Below are 19,269 nucleotides of genomic sequence, written 5' to 3'. Positions count from 1 at the left end.
ACCCGATCCACTTTATTTCTCACTCATGCTCTTTTTTTCACCCATTGAGGACGAGTCCCGAATATACTCGGGCAAGCGTCTATGGGAAATGTGTGTTGTAGCAAAATCAAACCGTCCTCAACGGGTAAAGTACAAGGCAAAAATAATGCAAGGATAAAGTAAAAGGAACCCTGAAGATCTTAAAATGATCAGTGGCATCACTCCAGTAGAGTATCAGGCATCCTTTTGACTAATGGTGGAAGGTACCACAAGGAACCGATCCTTGTTGGATTTGTCTTAGAAACCATGTGTGTGATGAGACTTCTGAAACCCACCTTGGATGTAATGTATATCATAAATGTTTGTCAGTTTACAATCCGTTTGTCTGTCCACCCATTTGATGGCGATGTCAGTTGTCTAGGTAACTAAATAAATATTAGATAGACTTTGCAATATAGTATCAGATATGATATGAAGCAGAAATAGTGACAGACATGTTTTTGAAATATGACATGCAAGTTTCTGAAAGGGTAAAGGTGAGACTGTACCATTATAAGGAAGTCAAATTAAAGAATACATAGGAGTTGATATAGTCTGCATACTTATGGACATGGGTTTGTGCCTTTTTTGACCGTAACAGAATCAGATTACTCAAATCTGGTAGTGTATATGCAGAGAAAAAAAAAACATTCACAAATGTCCACACTTTCATAGTATTGTCAACCAGTATTAGATATGTCAAGTTGAAATCAAGAGTAATGTATAACCAGAAGTCATGCAAAATAATTCGGTCTATCAGCCAATCTTCAGAGACATTTTGCAAGTATTGATAGTGATGAAGTCACGGTTTATCTTGCATACAAGAACTGGCTTAAAAAAAAACACAGTAAGCTGTAGAAAGGTACTTACTTTTGAAGATATGCTCTGCATAGCTTACATATCTGTCCTCTTTTATCAGGACAGGCTTGTGTTCGACAATAGCAATAATTGGTCTATGCAGGGTCTACCACCAACAGGAAACATATGCAAAAGTATGAGATCCAATATTTGTCATTTCATATCCCCGAAAGCCGGAGAAATTGAATAGCAGATTATATTTCTATTACTCTTTTCATTTTGTCTTTATGTGTATATCAAAATAAGTGTGGTATGTAATGTTTGCTACTAGTATCAGAAGAGTGACTGTTTGACTTAAGGTGCTTCCCATGTGGTACTGTTTTTGTTATACAAAATTGACATATTTTTGTGGTGTAGTTTGTGTGTACCATATTCCCAGAAAGAGTAGTTAGATACACAGATATTTGCACACAATTACAAATATTAATGGAGTCACTATAATTTTCGAGCTGCAGTTACCATTAATACAAACTTTACAATTGCATCTGAGAATTTTAGTCCAGGATTCTTTTCACAACAGTACATACATATAGATATGATACTTCATGTATACTGTACACAGTAAAAATAAGTTTGTTAATCAAGCTTGTTTTATGTCACTTTTTGCACTTATACAAATTATTAAGTTCCACAGGCTATGTAACTGAACTTTATGAATGAATCAAAAACATAGTGGTATGAAGTGAATTGTGGAGCAAAAAGTTTCATGCAGTTGTTAACATGGCAGAATATTGTAGCTTGACTACAATAATGCTATGTGTTTTCTTTTCCTTTCAAACCTTCCATTATAAGCGTTTGGTGCTTGGTCATAACGTCATACCGTGCTGAATTTCTTTGACTTCCAAAGCAATTATGTTAATACTCGAGCAATATAAAATATCTCAATGCAAAAGGATAAAATATTTACATTGTCAGTCAAAATTAAAAACAAGAAGAAAATGTCAGCACATGCAGTCTTGTGTTGATGCCTTCATGGTTCTGAGTTGATGAACTATAAATTGGATTATTGACCTGTACGGAGTATGATATATCCACTTGAAAGTTACAATGTGAAAACTGATATGTTCTTAGTGGTTTAAAGGTATGATTCTGCATTTAAGTTATTTGGGCATCACTTGTCAAAGGTGATTTGATGTAATTTTCATAATGAATTTCTAGTCATATGAAGGATTGAATACATGACTTCATTTGGTTTATTTCTTTTAAAAAAATGTTTCGTACCTGAAATTAATCCTCAAATTGATATTCTTATTGCATTGCTTCTTTCAAATTCTCTATCATATCAATTTCTCTTGCATTTGGCTCTTTCTAGTTTTTACTAGTTTATTATTACATGATCAACATTGTTTTTAGATAGTGAGTCACATTGTTAGGATTCCTGAATATCAAGTATCAAGGGGATGCGACTATGATGACTATTTATCTTTTGAGTTTGAATTGTATTCCAAAAGTGCATTGGAATCAAATTTTGATACATAGATTGGAGTGATATATGTCTGAGTTGTGCTAATTTTTTACATCAGTACATCATTTCTAAGATTTGATCAGAGTTGGCAACAGGTTGTGGAAAATGGTGGACGTTATAAACATTGATGACAACTTCTGTGAAAAATGATTTTATCACATCCATTATCTTGGTGTTACTGTTACACATAATATACAAATAATGTATCAAGTTAAACACGGACGCAGGTCACAATTCGTACATTTCACTTCTTACTACAATACATAAAGTACTAAGTCTGCAGCTACTCTTTGTTGCAATCACACAAACTTGGGCACCAGCATCCAGTTTTATGTCAGGAAAGTTTTGTGGTGTGTTTTGGGGTTTAACCACCCCAGATTGGAATGCATCAGATCAAGCATTACAACTGGTGGACAGACGTTGTTTGTTTATTATCATGTTTTTGTGCTATGATGTTATACCAAGTTTAAAATCAAATAATTTATGGTTCAGAAGCAGAAAAGCATTTGCCCATGGAATTTTGTACAGTTATTAATGCCTTTCTGGTTTTGAACTTTTTGAAATAAATATTGCCTATATACATTTACTGTATTATGTGTACTATCCCATGTGTATTTACATTGCCCTTGATTGGTCTGTGGCTTGTATCATTTATAAATATGTATACTGTTTTTGAGTGTTAGAAGCTGGATGGAATGGTAAAGCTTCTGACGTAGCACTTGAGAAACATGCAGAAAAGATAAGTCTGCAGAGACTCACATATGTTTACTTTTTTTTTCTTTTAATTTGCATCAAATAGCATAGGCATGGGTAGGGTTTAGATGGAAAAACAAAACAAAAGCATGTCACAATGGAATATTTGACAATTCCACACTAACAATTTTTTAACACGTGTAATATCACACAGTTGAAAAAACCAAGCTCAACACACTCATATTCATGTTGATAGTTTTTAGCCTGCCAGGTCGAAGTATTTAGTGTGTGAAATCAATTTTTCTTTGTAGTTCGCATGGTACAATGAACTTTTCACAGAACAATCATCAATTATGTACTGTAAGACAAAAGACATCACTGCAAATTTACCTTGGCTCGGGAAGGAGAGAAGGAGAGATATTTTGAGGAATAAAGGAAAAGAGAAAAAAAGAAAGAAAAAGAAAGAAACATAGTATATGATTTGTAGATAGAAAGTGAGAGATATGATATTATTGTGATATATAATAATAGAGAGAGAGAGAGTGAGAGGGGAAAGAGAGATGAAGCATGAAAGAGGAAGCAGAGTAATACTACCGTCTCATCTATCTTTCTATATACATGTATCTATCTATCTATCTATCAATCGATCTATCTATCTATCTATCTATCTATCTATCTATCTATCTATCATCTATCTACCTACCTACCTATCTATCCATCTATCTATCTATCTATCTATCTATCTATCTTTCTTTCTTTCTTTCTTTCTTTCTATCCATGTAATTATATGCATATATCTAGATAGATAGATAAATAGGGCCTGGATAGGTAGATAGTATATAGATACATATCAAGAGGAAAAAACACTTTTATGGAGAGAAGAGTTTTAACTGGAGCATGCACTGTATTCTAGTGATTTAATCAGGGAGAAGTCCCATCTCCCTGGTTTAATGAAAGTGAAAATTTCAAACAGAACGCTGTGCTAGAACGAGAGAATGTGAGGATGGAGGGCTGGAGAGAGACAGAAAGAGAGAGAGAAATGGAAAAAGAAGAGAATAGAAATGAGCATATTATGCTATATCAGTCCTCCAACTCTTTTCTCCTCCAGGACTTTCTCCAAAAGAATATCGATTGAATGATAGTGATGACTAAACAAGGCCCGAATAAATCAATTTCGAGCGGACCCCATCCCATTAAATTGTTGACCCCAAATACCATTCAATGCAAATAACTTAAGCTCAGCCAGATAATGTTTGTCTTTTCGTGGAGTGATTTTTAATTTCCTGCACAGTGAGAGATATATTACGTATATCATTATTATCTCACTTTATTCACCTGCGAATATTACGCCGGGCAGCTAATAAACAACATGTCGTCGCTGATAATGTCCGCCCCCATAAATGTGCCCGCCACCGTTCGTCCATTCCGAGTGTCGACGCACCAACAGCTTCGATTATCGACCGTGCACTGCTGTCGCAGCCACAGCTTTCCGTCCGCCTGGCACTTGGGGATGTACCCGCAGCGATCGGGGTCGAGTCCTTCTCGAGTACACGACTGGTTGAAGTTTTCCCGTAAAGCTTCGCAAGAAATTGCCTCTTCCACGGAGGAATCCAATGTGGAATCTGTTGAGGATTTAGAGGGCAATATCATGTTCAAAATCAACTAACAAACGGAAATCTTAAGAAAGAAAGTTAAATCTGACAAATATAATCCACTATTGACTGAAATTTCAACCGAAAATTCGACTCCGGGAAGTCATAAAATTTTGTTTAATAAGAGATATCGGTAGCAATTATAATATAAATGGATGGGCTGATCAAAGAATGAAGTAATCAACTTACTTTCTGCACAATAATGTCATTAAAATCTTGTATCTTTTTTAACAACACCACATTATGCTCTATTTCCCCACAAGCTGCATCACGACAAAGATTTGAAACGAATGAATTTGTTGTTGTTGTTGTTGTTGTTGTTGTCGTTGCTCACATTTATTTCATATCAACAAAGGAAACATAGAAAAAAATTGTGTGTTAGTCAATAGCAAGTTTTCGATTAATTTTGCTATGATTACGCGCCTCCTGGATTGGATGACGGTCGAGCTCGACTGAGAACATCTCTATGGCGCATGCGCAGAACAACTTTTTTTCCCTCTTGGAGGCGCATCGTAAATCGAAAGTTCGCACAATGTGAGACTTTCGAGGAGGCTGAGATTTGCAGCGAATGAAACAACTTCTGTCTCTTGAGGTCATTGCCTCATCTAATTTGCATATGAAGCTGAATCTTCCTTCTTTTACTTCTCCTTCTCCTCCTCCTCCTCCTTCTTCTGTTAGTGATGAAAGTTTGTTTTGTCAGTCTATCTCTTACCTTCGCAGTCTCGTTCGTCTGCAGCCGTCGAGCAGTCTAGCTCCCCGTCACACCGCCAGGCGCCCGGGATACACTGAGACGGCTCGGTGGGAGAGCCGCACCAGATTTCATCGGCGAGGCATGTGTGCACTGGAAAATGGAGAAAAAGCAAGATGTCAGGACAAAGCATGCGCAGTAAAACGGAATCCATAAAACTGTGATGAAGTCTGAATGAAACTTTCGTAGCCAATTTGAATTACCAATCTGAAGAACATTCGTCAGACATTAATATCTCCGGTCTCGCGTTGGATCATAATAATAACGGCCGCTTCCTTTTCAAATATACTCATATCCAAGTGATGAAAGTTAGTACGGTGAGCGTAAATAAACTATTTTCAAAAGAGGTAATCATATGCAATATATGCCTAATGTATTCGAAATAGGTGGAAAATAAAACGAAATGAAACAATACTGAAAGTATCATCTTACTGGTTTCTGTAGAAGACGAGCCGATGGGCACTTCTTGAGCGTTGTGAACTGATATGAAACAATCATGGGCACATTCTTGTCAGGTTTTAATCATCAAATTTGCAGTCGATTCACAATGATTTACTCATATAATTATGTGCCGTGCAATTCTGATAAATTTCTACCATCTTTGTCAAAATTTTGTGAGAACTCGAGGTTCTGCATGACGCTGCCACTCCGAGAAGAGCGCCCTCTAACGTTTGAATAAGTAGACTGCAGTCACTGATTGTAGAGATCGGCGATTACAATAAGTCAATCATTATAATTATTATTCATTTATTTATTCGACCATATAATTGCGGAGTATAGAGAGAAGGTATTCTAGTATAAAAGTCAAGAGAATAATGAGCGCTGCATCTATCTCAGTTGACCTATAGAGAATCAGAACTCTCGGTCAGTTGTAACGCTAACCCCTTCAAAGTATCTTTATTCAATAGAACGATGTCAGACACACACAATCAATGTCATTTTAGAACCTTGGACAAAGCAAGAGAGTTATAAATATTCAACAGTTTGCCATCCGAACGAAGGCATTTTACACTACCATAATACAGTCATAATTTCTTATACAATTTAGTTAAATCATGATGTCACGAACTCTCAGCTCACAGATCAGTTTGTGCACACTACGGGTTGTTAATAAAAAAAAAAAATCACGTTTTTAATGAATTAACAACTATGAACATTTCCCCACTAAAAAAATATAATTGCTACAAGATTATGGGAACGCAGCATTAATTTGACGCAAAGGATAATTTTTTTTTGTGATTATTTTCTATTTTATGTGATAAACAATAGTTAAGTGAGATGTATGTAGGTCACTAAGAGAATTGTGTTTCTATGACATCATCATCTTATCTAAATTCGCATATGTGCGCTTACTACTGCTGTCACTTTTGTTAGAAACTTTGAAATTCAATAACTTTCTTTTGGTTCCTTTTGCAGATTTGTATAAAATCTTATCTTTTCACTAAATCTATCTTGACCATCGTGTGGAACTAAGCTGAAATGATAAAAGAAGAAATGCCCTTCGCTCTCAAACAGAAGGCTAATGAATAAGATTTCGTTCCTGTGAACACTCTGAAATCAGTGTTCTTTCTCACATCTTAACATATAACTTTATGAGGCCATCCCTCCCTACCTGCATGGTAAGTAGCCAAGAAAACAAGTAAGCCGCACATAGCAACAAGGAGAATGACTAGGATGACGACAACGTAGCATCGGTTGAGTCGATTCCCCTTTTTGCATACAGCGACGTCATCATCGTCCTCGTCCTCGTCCTCGTCCTCGGTTTCTTGGCTGTCGACGACCTGGCTTGTGTCGTCATCCTCCCCAGCACCCTGCCGTGCCTTGAGCGATGCGCGCCGCACGTTGTACGACGACCGATTCGAGTTTACCCAATGCATCCAAGACCCCCTGTGTTCAGTCGTCGGTAACTCCACCAATTCGACGCCGAGGCGCTGGGATGAGTCGCTGGCAAACCTCTGCAGGGGCATGTTCTCTGCTTCCTAGTTTCATATCAAACAAGAAATCGAATTTCAGGATCGAGTGGCGTGTTTCAGCTCTCTTTTACGTGACGTCAGTAATAGTCTGCCCATCAATCTCAGTGTATCCCAACAATGGTCAAACACAAAGGCAAGATAATAACAATTATGTCTTCTTGGTTTTTAACGCAGCATCATCATGCATGCATTACTATAAAAGCAATACAGAAGTTACTGTAAGTGAATGTGTTAGCGAGTATATGGCCCTGTTGGTTAGGCGGTAGGAAAATGAAAAAAGAAAGAAAGAAAGGGAACCCGTATAGTTATATCCGGATATCTATAGCATCTGCAGTTCTCATGATCATTACCAATCCACGTGTGACAGATTGACGGTGGTATACCACATCTGGAGTCGCTCCACTGTCCCTTCAGTTAGCAATTATTAACAGGTGACATTAAAAAGGGTCAAATCTGCCTTTTGAAATTTGTCATGCAATAGCAATAAGACCAGATAGAAGGACTGCGTAGCAGACAACAAACCTTATTATTCGGAGAAGCTTCAGCGAGGGTCGAGTTAGCCGGAGCATCTCCCACGTCGATCCGTAACTCGCCCGGTGGCTTGTCCTGCTCGAGCCGCTGCGATGCTCGCTGGACGTCATACGACGACCTCTGCCGTGGGCTGAAAAGTTGCTTCCATGAGGTCCGGTGTTTCGATGTCGGGTCTTCGTGCATCCCGACGTGGAGTTTACCAGGTTCGGGAACAGAGCCCTGCAAAATGCAGAATATTATTGATATCTATTTTAAAGCTAAAATTAATACAGACAGTTGTGCACCATGGACGAAAGTAGCAGTATACAAAACGAGGAGCATTATTATACAGGTATGCCTTTACCTGAAAAATTGAACGGAAACTCTGTATCTACATGTTTGTTAGTGACATTCATTGATAAAGTCTTTTTATTTAACAATTTTTCAGAATTCCTATACCATTTATACTGTATATTTTGCAATGTATGAATTCAGTAACAAAATTTGACTGAAATTTCAAGATATGCGAGGGCAAAAAGAGATCAAAATGAAACACACACACACACACACACACACACACACACCCGGTACACGTATGTACGAACTCATCGCGGCCGGATGGGTCATTTTTACACTGCTCTTATATTTGAGTGACTAAAATAAGTAGAGCTAAAGGTTAAATCTTATGAATTACAACAATAAAAATGTCATAATCATTGATGTGGAAACTCTTGCCCGAGCCAAGTCTTTTCAAACGAATTTGTCTCAACTTCTGGAAATTATCATTTTTTGTAATAACTTCGTCTATAGAATCTTTGGTTGGAAAATTAAGCGTCCTCAACCACCGACTAATAGGTTCGTTACACCCAAGAATAGAGTCAAACCCGGAACCCACCCGCTACCTTAACTTGTCACTCCGAACAGAGGACTGTGTGTCAAAAGTCTGTCTTTAGTCATCAATCAAACTATATGCTTGAATCGTGACTCCGTATAGTCATAATCTACGAGTTCCTATAATATTTGCTCATGTCTGAAGTGCATTTGAGAGAGCTATTTGCTCATAATCTCGTCGACAAACCAAGAGAGGGTAAAATACACATTACTTTTGATGCTACGAAATACCGGCAGCACACAAACATGAGAAGTTCAAGGACCACGCCTTGCCATTCACTATGAATCGGTATTATGGGACTTTTTATATATCACTTTGAATCAACGCGAACATACCTTATGGGAAGTTGTCTTCAGCTCTGTGGAATCCGAGTCCATACTGTTCCAAACCGTCCTATAAACTTCACGCGGTAACAAAGCGGTCGTTTTCTCCTGTCACAAGGAACTGTCGTTCGTATGATACCTCACCATTTGTTGTTGCTATGATTCACTGCCTTATTTATTGAAGTTAAATGGTCAAGCGTTCTTGCAAACCCACGTATAAACTGAACAGCAAGAGGTGTGATATGCAGTGGCGTATCTGGGGGGGGGGGGGGGGGCAAGGGGGGCACGTGCCCCGGGCGCCACTCCTTGGGGGCGCAAAAAACGAAAAAAAAAGAAGAAGAAAAAGAAAAAAAACGAAGAAGAAGAAAAAAGAAAAAAGAAAAGAAGAAGAAGAAGAAGAAGAAGAAAAAAAAACTCGCCCGGAAAAGGGGGGGGGGGGAAGGGAGAATAGTGGGGGGGGGGGGGCAGAAAACTAAATCAAACAAGATAAAAACAAATCATGATGATGACGCGGAAAAAATGACAATGTTTATTGTGTTCACACAAGAATTCCATGTTCTGTCAGCTGAAATACAAAAATTTTCGGCTCGCTCGCTGCGTTCGCTCGCCAAAATTTATATAAATAAAGAAGGTAAGAATAAAACGTGATGATGACGCGGGCAAAATGACAATGTCTATTGTGTTCACACATGTCATTTTATATTTAGCAAGCAAAATGTTTCACGGAGCAGCGGCTGCAATTTCTTTCGTTCTGAAGCGATCGCCAAATGGATCAAAAGAATGCGCCAACGGTTTCGAACATATGAGGGAGAGGGGAGGGGGCGCAAACAAAATCAAGCAAGATCAGAACAAAACGTAATGATGACGAGAAAATATGCAAATTTAGAGTATTTTTTTCAAATCCACAGTTTCTTGGTATAAATCGTTATCTATAAGGCCGTCACTATTATGTTGATTAGGATTGTAAGATTAAATAAGTAAAAAATGACAAGAATTCCATGTTTTGTAAGCTGAAATACAAAAAATTTCGGCTCGCTCGCTGCGCTCGCTCGCCAAAATTTATCAAAAAAAAGAAAAGAAAAGAAGAAGATGTGACGATGACGCGCACAAAATGACAATGTCTATTGTGTTCACACATGTCATTTTATATTAAGCAGGAAAATATTACACGGAGCAGCGGCTGCAATTTCATTCGTTCTGAAGCGATCGCCGATTGGATCAAGAGAGGACGCCAACAGTTTCGAACATAATGGGGGGGGGGGGGCGCAAAAAAAACAAATCAAAAAAGATAAGAACAAAACGTAATGATGACGCGGAAATATGCAAATTTCGGCTCACTCGCCTCGTACTAATTTAGAGTACTAGTATTATAAGTCCTCAGTTTGTTAGTATAAATCGTTATCCATAAGGTCGTCACTATATCTTGATTAGAATTGTAAGATTTAATAAGCAAAAATGACAAGAATTCTATGTTTTGTAACCTGAAATACAAAAATTTTTGGCTCGCTCGCTGCGCTCGCTCGCCAAAATTTATCCAAAAAGAAAAAAAAGAGATAAGAACAAAACGTGATGATGACGTGGAAATATACAAATTTCGGCTAACTCGCGCGTACTAATTTAGAGTACTTTTGAAATTCCTCATGCATTTTGTTGGTATAAATCGTTATCTATAAAGCCGTCACTATAATCTTGATTGCAATTGTAAGATTTGATTAGCAAAAAATGACAAGAATTCCATGTTTTGTATAAGCTGAAATACCAAAATTTTCGGCTCGCTCGCTGCACTCGCTCGCCAAAATTTATCAAAATTCATTACATTTAAATCACCCTCACAAGACCCCTTTAAAGTGCTTGAAAAAGCATATCATGTGGACTTTGTTTAAAGTCCCTACCGGGATGGGGTTGGGGTTGAACACTTTTTCAGAAATTAGGGGCGCAATTTTCGCGCTTGCCCCGGGCGCCGTTTTCCCTAGATACGCCACTGGTGATATGCCTTTAAGTATATTTCAAAGAAGCGCAACACTTCCCACATCCTGTTCTATCCTCCCCTCTCTTTCTTTCCATACTTGTGGCATTTCCCCCCTCTTTCCGCATTGTATATTTTGACACTTTTATAGAAAAGCAGGATGGAACAATAACAGTCTAGTGTCCTGTCGAGAGGCTGCGTATTGTTAACATCCAGATATAGCCTCGCTTCAATATGTCCTTTTATATCTTTGCTGTATAAAAAAAAATAATAATGATAAACCCAATAGCATTCTAATCATATTTTATTCCATCCAGCTGACGTAGACACTCGTTTCAATATCTTCTAAAAAATCATTCTCTTTTGAAGCCCTCAATATGATAACTAAAGCGATCAACATAGTCTGAGGCTGTTGAAATTCGACTCTGAAGCCGACAGCCTACTGGGAATAAGGCTAAGATACTTAAGTAGTTGTGACGAGATCAGAATTGATGAACCCTACCTTTTTTCGAGGAATCTCCAAGCTCTACGCCCTGTCAAAATGTATGCGTGTATAGAATTTTTGTAGAGAAACCATCAAAACAGAATTGACAGACGGCGAACAGACGATAGCGTTTTACGTGGGAAGAGGAGACACTATGTTTGCAAGTTGCACTCGACGTGATTACACTGTAACCAAGGCACTACGGAACAAACAAAATGAACAATATACCACCCTATACAACATACTCGAGCTTTGAATGTACAGATCAACAATTCTCTCGTCATTGTGCGAGTGTCGGCAATGAAATTGACCTGAAACGCTTGATCTGCAATCGATGATGCACATAGTAAGCAGTACGCTGCATTCGTTTTATCTTCAAAATATAGGTTTAATTTGCCACATGTTTGTGCATATCATTTCATCCCTTAGCCTTCAGGGGAAATTCAAAAGTTTCGACCAAGTGTCCTTTCTAACCTTATGAGAAAAATAATCAAACTGGACTAATGCCTGTAATGTGTCTCTTCACAGAAAGTATTTGTAATAAGAAATATTTAAGACCTGAAGACTGTTTCGGAGTCTAGACTTGCCCCCAGATTGGAAACAACAAACAGGCATTTTCAATAGACATCGATGCATTATACAAACACAGAGAAGCGATGATAAAGAGAGCATCGAATAACGTATGTGATGGACAAAATGAAGGTATGATTATGACATCTGTTTCTTTTTATATTAATATCTTTGTTCTTCTTTGGCCATCATTTCACATAGTTTGTTTTTTCATGTGATGACTGCAGATTTATTCATCACATTCATTCTGTAACCAGGACAAGAGCTTTCTCTCCAAACCAACTCCTTCCAATTTAACGGTATAGCGGTGTATCAACTACACTGCAAAAAGTCCGGTGTTAAATAGTGAACACCGAGCTGGTGTTAAATTTTCGATGCTCATTTATGGTGTTAAATTAACACCTTCGGGTGTCATTTCCAAATTTTAAACTGTTTTGAAGAACTGTTTTTTTGAAGAGTTTCTTAGTAACTGCACTTCTTGTTGATTTTTAATTTAAACAAGACGATCAAGAATTTTACATTAAAATACTAGATTTTTGAAAAAATGTGAAAATAAATTTACACCAAAGTAACACCAGCTGGTGTGGTCTCTTATTGAAGCTGGACGGGTGTTAAACCATTGATATTAACACCAACAAATATCAAATCAACACCATGTGGTCTCATTTTTTGAATTAACACCAGTACAGTGTCAAAATAACACCAGGTACAGTGTCAAATTAACACCACGAAGTGTCAGGTGAACACTTTTCAACACCATCACAGTGCATTTTTAACACCTGTGGGTGTGGTCCTTTATTGAAGTTTGATCGGTGTTAGATTTAACACCAGTGGTGTTAAATCTAACACCGATGTTTTTACAGTGTACTAACATCTAAGAGGGTAATAGCGATAAAACCCCAAGACGTGAGTTATAGCAGTGACAAACAATTCACTCCTTGTTCCATTCTCAAAGGGAGATATCATGTCCAGGATGATGTTACAAAGCACGTTGAGTTTCGCGACGCGATGAAAAGGCGGTATATAGAAAATATCTATTGCTGCTATATTCTTTGGACTGGGAAGCCGGACCAATCAATCTCTTGACCATCTGCATGTCGAATTTCAGTTTAATTCCTTCCTTCCTTCGCAAAATCCACTCTTCCTGGTAACTTCCCGCTTTTTTACAGCCAACATGAGTGATCGGTTAACGAATATAAGTTGTTTGTCTGAAAACATGTAGATTTACTGAACAAAGTCCGCACAGTTGAGAACTTCATTGTCTTCAATGATATCGACGCCGGTGAAACTGCCGATGACCGTAAGTCCGCTGTCTGGCTCCACGCACCAGCACGTCAGAAGATCCAGCGTGCACTGAAGCCTCGTCCACAGGACTCCGTCGGGCTGGCAAGTGGGGACGTAGTCGCATCCGTCACACGATTGGTTGAAAGTTCGTTGCCAGGCAACGCAAGGGAGCGATGTATCTGGCGTAGCAGAACCTGTTGAGAAATTAGTATGATCTTGAGATCGTTTTCAGTTTTTGGTTGTCACAACAATAACAAGTTACCTGCGTTGAGTCCAACTTACTACTAGTATTTGCTTGATCAGTGACGCTTGCGAGGCTACATTTACGTTTTCTAGTAAACCTATGCGATATAAGAGCAGAGCATAAGATTATAAACCTTATACCAACACAGTTTACATATCCAATGAACATGTCGCATAGTCATGACATGGTGTTGACATGCATAATTCCCTTAAAAGAAAAAAAAAACAATTTTCTTTTCTATGAAATAATACTCATGTATAGGGAAGAACAAAAACATCTTTTGATGAAAGTCACGATTATGTGTATGGATTTGTGAAGCAAATTGACTTATTACAGAGACAATTTTAACCGATTTCTCAATGGTGTTGAAACCCCAACACTTACCGCCACAATCTGCCTCGTCTGCAGCAGTGGAGCAGTCCGTCTCTCCGTCACACCGCCATTCTCCCGGCACGCACTCGGCGAGATCTTCGGGGGATGCACACCAAAACTCGCCCGGCTGACACTCGTGATTGACCAGCCCGCCCTCTGTTCAGCAGAGGAAAGATTTTGAAAGGGACTATGCGGTGTAAATGTATGTTGACTTGCATCGATCCTTAATACCCTGTTCATCACTTATGGGGCAAAAAAAAAAAACAACAACAACAACAACAACCAACAACAACAACAACAACAACAAAAACAACAACAACAAAATATGCGCTACATATTTTATATCATTTTTTATGAATTTTCTTCAGATTACTTGGATATGCCCACAAAAAAATCCAAGCCAAGATTTTGTCAAATTTTGTCAATAACATCATCTGTCAATCATTGATGAAGTTCTATAACGTGATTGAGAAAAGAGAACAATTCGAACGCCCCTTCCCTAGGCTGAGAAAAACGTGCATGTTTCGCTGCAATGTCTTTTGTTAATCGTATATCAGTAACGTGGAAACACAGACATTCTCTAATGTAAGATTAATTACGAATGTACCGAAATTCAATTTCAGAATTCAATAAATGTTCAAATCAATACGTCTCAAAGTAGCTATGATGCTAATCTAAGAAGAATTTTCTGAAACCAGAACGTAGAGAATACGGGTCTTCAGAAAGACATATTCTCACTTATTACGAAAAATTTAAGAACGCTTTCAGATCTACGCTGACATAGATTATTTTTCTTTTAATGCTTGGCGAAAAGCACTGGTTTACCTGTTGTGCCAAAGGTTGTTATAGGTGCTGTGGATAATGACGATGTTACGGACGGTGGCGATGTTGTCGATGGTGACTGTGTTGTTTTACTAACTGGGGTCGGTTCGCTTGTCGATGTCGAAACTAGGTCGCTTCCTTCAGAGATCACGTTACATCATTGTCGGGGAAAAGTCAAATCAAATGTAATGATAGTATGTAATTGGTGTAATGTATTGTATTGTATTACTCAATAACGCGTAATACAAGGTAATCTAATTGCAAAACTATTCTTATCGGCATAAGCTCAAATTTCTGCAGTCTGTTGCAGACAATCAGAGACACAAAAATGACATTGATGATTTGCGCTGTAATTACACTGGTCTAATTGATGTATCAGTCAGCTGATACTTGCTTTATTTTCTTATCTTTGCTGATAAACATGATAAATGGTCATTGCTGTGATATCATTGCTCGCAAACCTATAAGGTATAGTCGTGAAATATGATTTCAACCGTTTACGACTTAGCAGAATGCCAATGCTTCCCGCTATATCGTTCCGATTATGCACTTGCAGTGATCATTGTCCTTATCATGTTGTACACTGGAATGAAGGCTATACAGCTGCAACAAAGAACGGAAGCCTCCAGATTATCCTCACATAGAAAAAAAAAAAAGGAAATGACAGGGTCAAATCTTTCTATGCTAAATTAATCTAACAGATGTATGTAATATCTTACTAGGCATATTTTGATACAGTATTGGTCTTTTCAGTTCACAGTCTTTTCAATTATAGCTTGTTTCACTATATTAGTTGTTTCGCATAACGAATAATCTAAACCTAATCTATGCTGTCGAAACCAAATAGTTCGTAAGCAAGCACTTCTAGCCGTTCGTTCTCTGCACCGTAACACTCACTCGACAACAAGGACACGAGGAAGAAGCCGCCCGTGCCGAGAAAGGCGACGATCATGAAAACGATCACGATGATCATGCAGCATCGAAGGCAGCGCCCGTCATCACCCGCCGCCGTCGTTTTAACGTCGATCTTCTTCGCGTCGTCGTCTGCGATGTCGCTGGCGAGTATTTCCATGTGCAAGTCGTCCTCCTGTCGCTCCTTCAGCGACGACCTGCGCACGTTGTACGAGGACCTTCTTCGTTTGGACCCCGGTTTCAGGTTGCTCAGTTTTCGACCGGCGCCGTGCCACGATGAGGAGCCACTCTCCACTTTGATCACGACTTCGCTGGGGTTGCTGGTGTACCGTCGCAAGGGGCTGTGCGTTACTTGCACCTGCTTTGACAGGGTTGAGTGATCGCAGAGAGGAAAATATAGTGTGTGAAAGAAAGCGAGAGACATAGGACACTAGAAAACGGGAATTCATTTCTACCGAGAGATTCAGGCTCTTTAAGGCGATTTGGCATTCGCTATATACATAAATGTGAAATAATTCTAAGATGAGTTAATGAAGAGAAAAATTACGAGATCTGTGGAAATGAAAAGTGTAATTATTTCAGGGAATAAACAAAATTGTGTATGAATGGTTAACAAATCAGAATAATAAGTAGAAGCATGTGGAAAATAGTTAATGGTATACTTGCATGTGCTGCACATATTTTTAAAATGCTTATTCTTGTTAGTGTTTTTCAAATAGCCCTACATGTCATTCAAGATATCTTTGAGGTTCAAAACCACAGACCATATCTCTTTTTGTTTTTCTCTTTCATGCTTTGCTAGCAATTACGGAAGTTGTAATGTTTCACTATGACTGCGGTAACAGCCAATTGAAGTGCAGGATTTAGAGCGGTTGCCATGGTAATTACAATCCTAGTGGGTCTTAATCAAACGATTTGCTAAGTGTCTTTGATAAACGTTTATCCAGATAGGCATGATAGGATACAAGCCAAAGAGAATGAAAAATGCAATAAAGACTTATCTTTTATTCATTTGTTTATTATTATTATTATTGTTATTATTATTATTATTATTATTATTATTATTATTATAATTATTATTATTATTATCATTATCATTATTATAATTTAGAAAATCCACCCCTTAAATATTCTCAACAAGCAAAAGATGATAAAGGGTCGTATCATACCATGTCGTCATGCTCTTGCTCTCGATGTTGGTTCTTGCCGTTAAACGTAGAGTCCACCGTTGTATCTTGCTCCATATTGATACAGAGGAAAGTCGCCTCGATCCTTACCAAATACACGTAACACACCAGCACGCTTTTCAGTGACTTGTGTGGCTTAAATTAGGACTTTCACTGACTATAAACGACGTAATATCGAAGTCTGATTTTGTACTTTCCTCGAATCCAAAGATCTTTCCGCCTTCCACATCCGACAGGGAATTTAGGGATTAAAACTATAAACTAAATTCATTGGTCTAGTACATGTCACTTCCTGTCGAATGAACGTCGAACCTTTCGTCAGCAAGAGCTTTTGCTAAACACTGATTTCGTAGATTCCGAATGAGGCATGAAACAGTTGAATCCCAGCATCATGACGCAAAGAACCCCTCCTATATCCGATCTATAAAGTGATCATTTGTCGACTTCTGTGAGCTGCGATCCACAGGAATATGACAAGAATTGTTGGAAAAATCTTTTGCCAAACTTGTCATAATCTGGTCTCCACTACATGCCACATCGCAGGCGATGACTGATGTCATTGGACCTTGCTCGAAGCCTTTCATCTACTGTTGATGACGGAATAATACCACCAAACTTGCCAAGGCAAACAAAGCGTATGTAGGCACAAAAGGCTGGTCTTTCTTTCATTCTTTTCTCATTTTCTTTGAATATTCTCATAATTCTCTCAATATTGACACCGTTTCGCGGCAATATTTGCACAGAACGGATTGATATTTAAGGAGCGATGAATCCAGGGAGCTCGGTGTGGATAGAGCATGGGGCGAAAAAAAAAGAAGAAAACTGAATACTGATGAGGGTTTAAAGTAATCTCGTGTCATAATCATAATCATAATCATAATCATAATCATAATCATAATCATAATCATAATCATAATCATAATCATAATCTTACACAAGGTTCAGTCCCACACCCAGACATAAAAAGAAGCTGCAGAGATATCACGCCTCCATTCCCTCACAATTTTCAGTCATTCTTGGTATCTTTAACATTAACTGGAACTTCCATCGGTATCTCAAGCAAATTCCTCCACTGTGCATGTCTTGTGTAGCGTTTTGACTTTGATGAATGATGAAAGATGACTCATAACATTCGTGTATCTCGGCAGCCAAAAAAAAGAAAGAAAAGAAATAAGAATAAAGAAAAAAAGAACAACATCGCGCGCAAACTTATACATACGTTTCCTGATGCAAATACATTAATTCAAAATGCCAGTGAGAGTGAGAGAATCAGAGCAAATGAGTAAATACCTCAGCTGTTTTAAGCTGTTTAGTCTGTCTGTCTTTCTTTCCTTTGAAAATTGAAGTTCAGAACACAATAGGCATTTTGTGAGGAAAGGCATAATTTCTGATAATAATGATAATAATAATAATAACAATAATAATAATGATAACAATAATAATAATAATAATAATAATAATAGTAATAATAATAACAATAATGATAATAATAATAATAATAATAATAATAGTAATAATAATAATAATATTATTAATAATAATAATAATAATAATAATAATAATAATAATAATAATAATAATAATAATAATGATAATAATAATAATGATAACAATAAAACTTTTCAGTCATCTGTACTTTCCCGTTATTCAGTCACAATTATTTCATTGGGTCGCATCAAGAATGGAGACTTTAGAAATGTTACCACATCAGTGGTTTCAAATTGCCAAGGTGACTGGGAATGCATGGTGTGTACACAAACATTTTCTAAAGGCTGTCTCTTCCATGGAGAGTACTGGCAAAATATCAGTGCACTTCCTTTATAGATGGACACCTACATGAGAAATCACCTTTTAAGGTGGGTTACATACATGTGTATCTCAAAGCCCTAAACATGATGCACTCATATATCACTAATTCAAATCAGTTACATTTAGGACAACTTCACTCAGAAATAAACAAAAGGTAAGACAAAGTTCATTTCATGTTTCAAAACCTTTTTATCTTTTATTAGATTGAAAAGTTCAGACCAAAGCACACATTTAACAATCAAATTGCATGTTTGGTGCAGTATGGTATCTATAAAAAAGAATGTGATATTCACAAGCACATAAACACTGAATATTGTCACATTGTGGTCTATAAGTACTATCATATGAAGATGTTATGGTACCCTTCAGTGAAAAAAAAAAATACCCCAAAACAACCTACAAATGTGTATCCAAGTACACAAAAGTCGAGCATTTAATACCATAGAGGTATAAGCACTTTTCAGAGTACTTCTACAGGATGAATAGG

The 19,269-nt window shown here is 37.7% G+C and overlaps 2 protein-coding genes and 1 long non-coding RNA gene across 4 annotated transcripts; all 3 read right to left on the bottom strand.

Annotated features, from left to right (window-relative positions):
* Nucleotides 1–3,797: 3,797 nt before the first annotated feature.
* Nucleotides 3,798–9,349, bottom strand: LOC139730010 (uncharacterized). The gene is made up of 6 exons (XM_071640932.1): nucleotides 9,145–9,349; nucleotides 7,930–8,157; nucleotides 7,047–7,413; nucleotides 5,867–5,914; nucleotides 5,399–5,527; nucleotides 3,798–4,656 (listed from the first exon to the last, which is right to left on the bottom strand). Exons 1-6 carry the CDS (start codon nucleotides 9,184–9,186, stop codon nucleotides 4,379–4,381), a joined length of 1,092 nt encoding a protein of 363 aa, XP_071497033.1. The 5' UTR covers nucleotides 9,187–9,349; the 3' UTR covers nucleotides 3,798–4,378.
* A 1,510-nt stretch (nucleotides 9,350–10,859) lies between these two features.
* LOC139730009 (uncharacterized) lies at nucleotides 10,860–14,986 on the bottom strand. The gene is made up of 3 exons (XR_011710897.1): nucleotides 14,878–14,986; nucleotides 14,065–14,208; nucleotides 10,860–13,630 (listed from the first exon to the last, which is right to left on the bottom strand). It is a non-coding gene; the product is annotated as an uncharacterized lncRNA (long non-coding RNA).
* Nucleotides 14,987–15,680: 694 nt separating this feature from the next.
* Nucleotides 15,681–17,510, bottom strand: LOC139730008 (uncharacterized). Of its 2 annotated transcripts, none has more exons than XM_071640930.1 (2): nucleotides 16,956–17,510; nucleotides 15,681–16,147 (listed from the first exon to the last, which is right to left on the bottom strand). In XM_071640930.1, exons 1-2 carry the CDS (start codon nucleotides 17,028–17,030, stop codon nucleotides 15,695–15,697), a joined length of 528 nt encoding a protein of 175 aa, XP_071497031.1. In that variant the 5' UTR covers nucleotides 17,031–17,510; the 3' UTR covers nucleotides 15,681–15,694. The 2 variants fall into 2 exon arrangements, with proteins under 2 accessions (XP_071497031.1, XP_071497032.1); XM_071640931.1 differs by having other exon boundaries at nucleotides 15,681–16,144.
* Between the last annotated feature and the right edge of the window lie 1,759 nt (nucleotides 17,511–19,269).

The sequence above is a fragment of the Diadema antillarum genome, unplaced genomic scaffold (assembly GCF_040938485.1).
Source record: "Diadema antillarum isolate AM-2024a unplaced genomic scaffold, OU_Dant_1.0 seq00000286_RagTag, whole genome shotgun sequence".
Classification (NCBI taxonomy): Eukaryota; Metazoa; Echinodermata; class Echinoidea; order Diadematoida; family Diadematidae; genus Diadema; species Diadema antillarum.
This window is presented reverse-complemented; position numbering and strand designations above follow the sequence as displayed.

Excerpts from the sequence above, each read along its gene's own strand:
- LOC139730010 (XM_071640932.1), bottom strand. The coding sequence starts at position 9,186 with ATGGACTCGGATTCCACAGAGCTGAAGACAACTTCCCATAAG. Across the intron at positions 8,158-9,144 it reads TGAAGACAACTTCCCATAAG|GGCTCTGTTCCCGAACCTGG; the intron begins GTATGTTCGCGT and ends TGCATTTTGCAG. Across the intron at positions 5,915-7,046 it reads CTTGGCTACTTACCATGCAG|TTCACAACGCTCAAGAAGTG; the intron begins GTAGGGAGGGAT and ends GTTTCATATCAG.
- LOC139730008 (XM_071640930.1), bottom strand. The coding sequence starts at position 17,030 with ATGGAGCAAGATACAACGGTGGACTCTACGTTTAACGGCAAGAACCAA. Across the intron at positions 16,148-16,955 it reads AGCAAGAGCATGACGACATG|CAGGTGCAAGTAACGCACAG; the intron begins GTATGATACGAC and ends ACCCTGTCAAAG.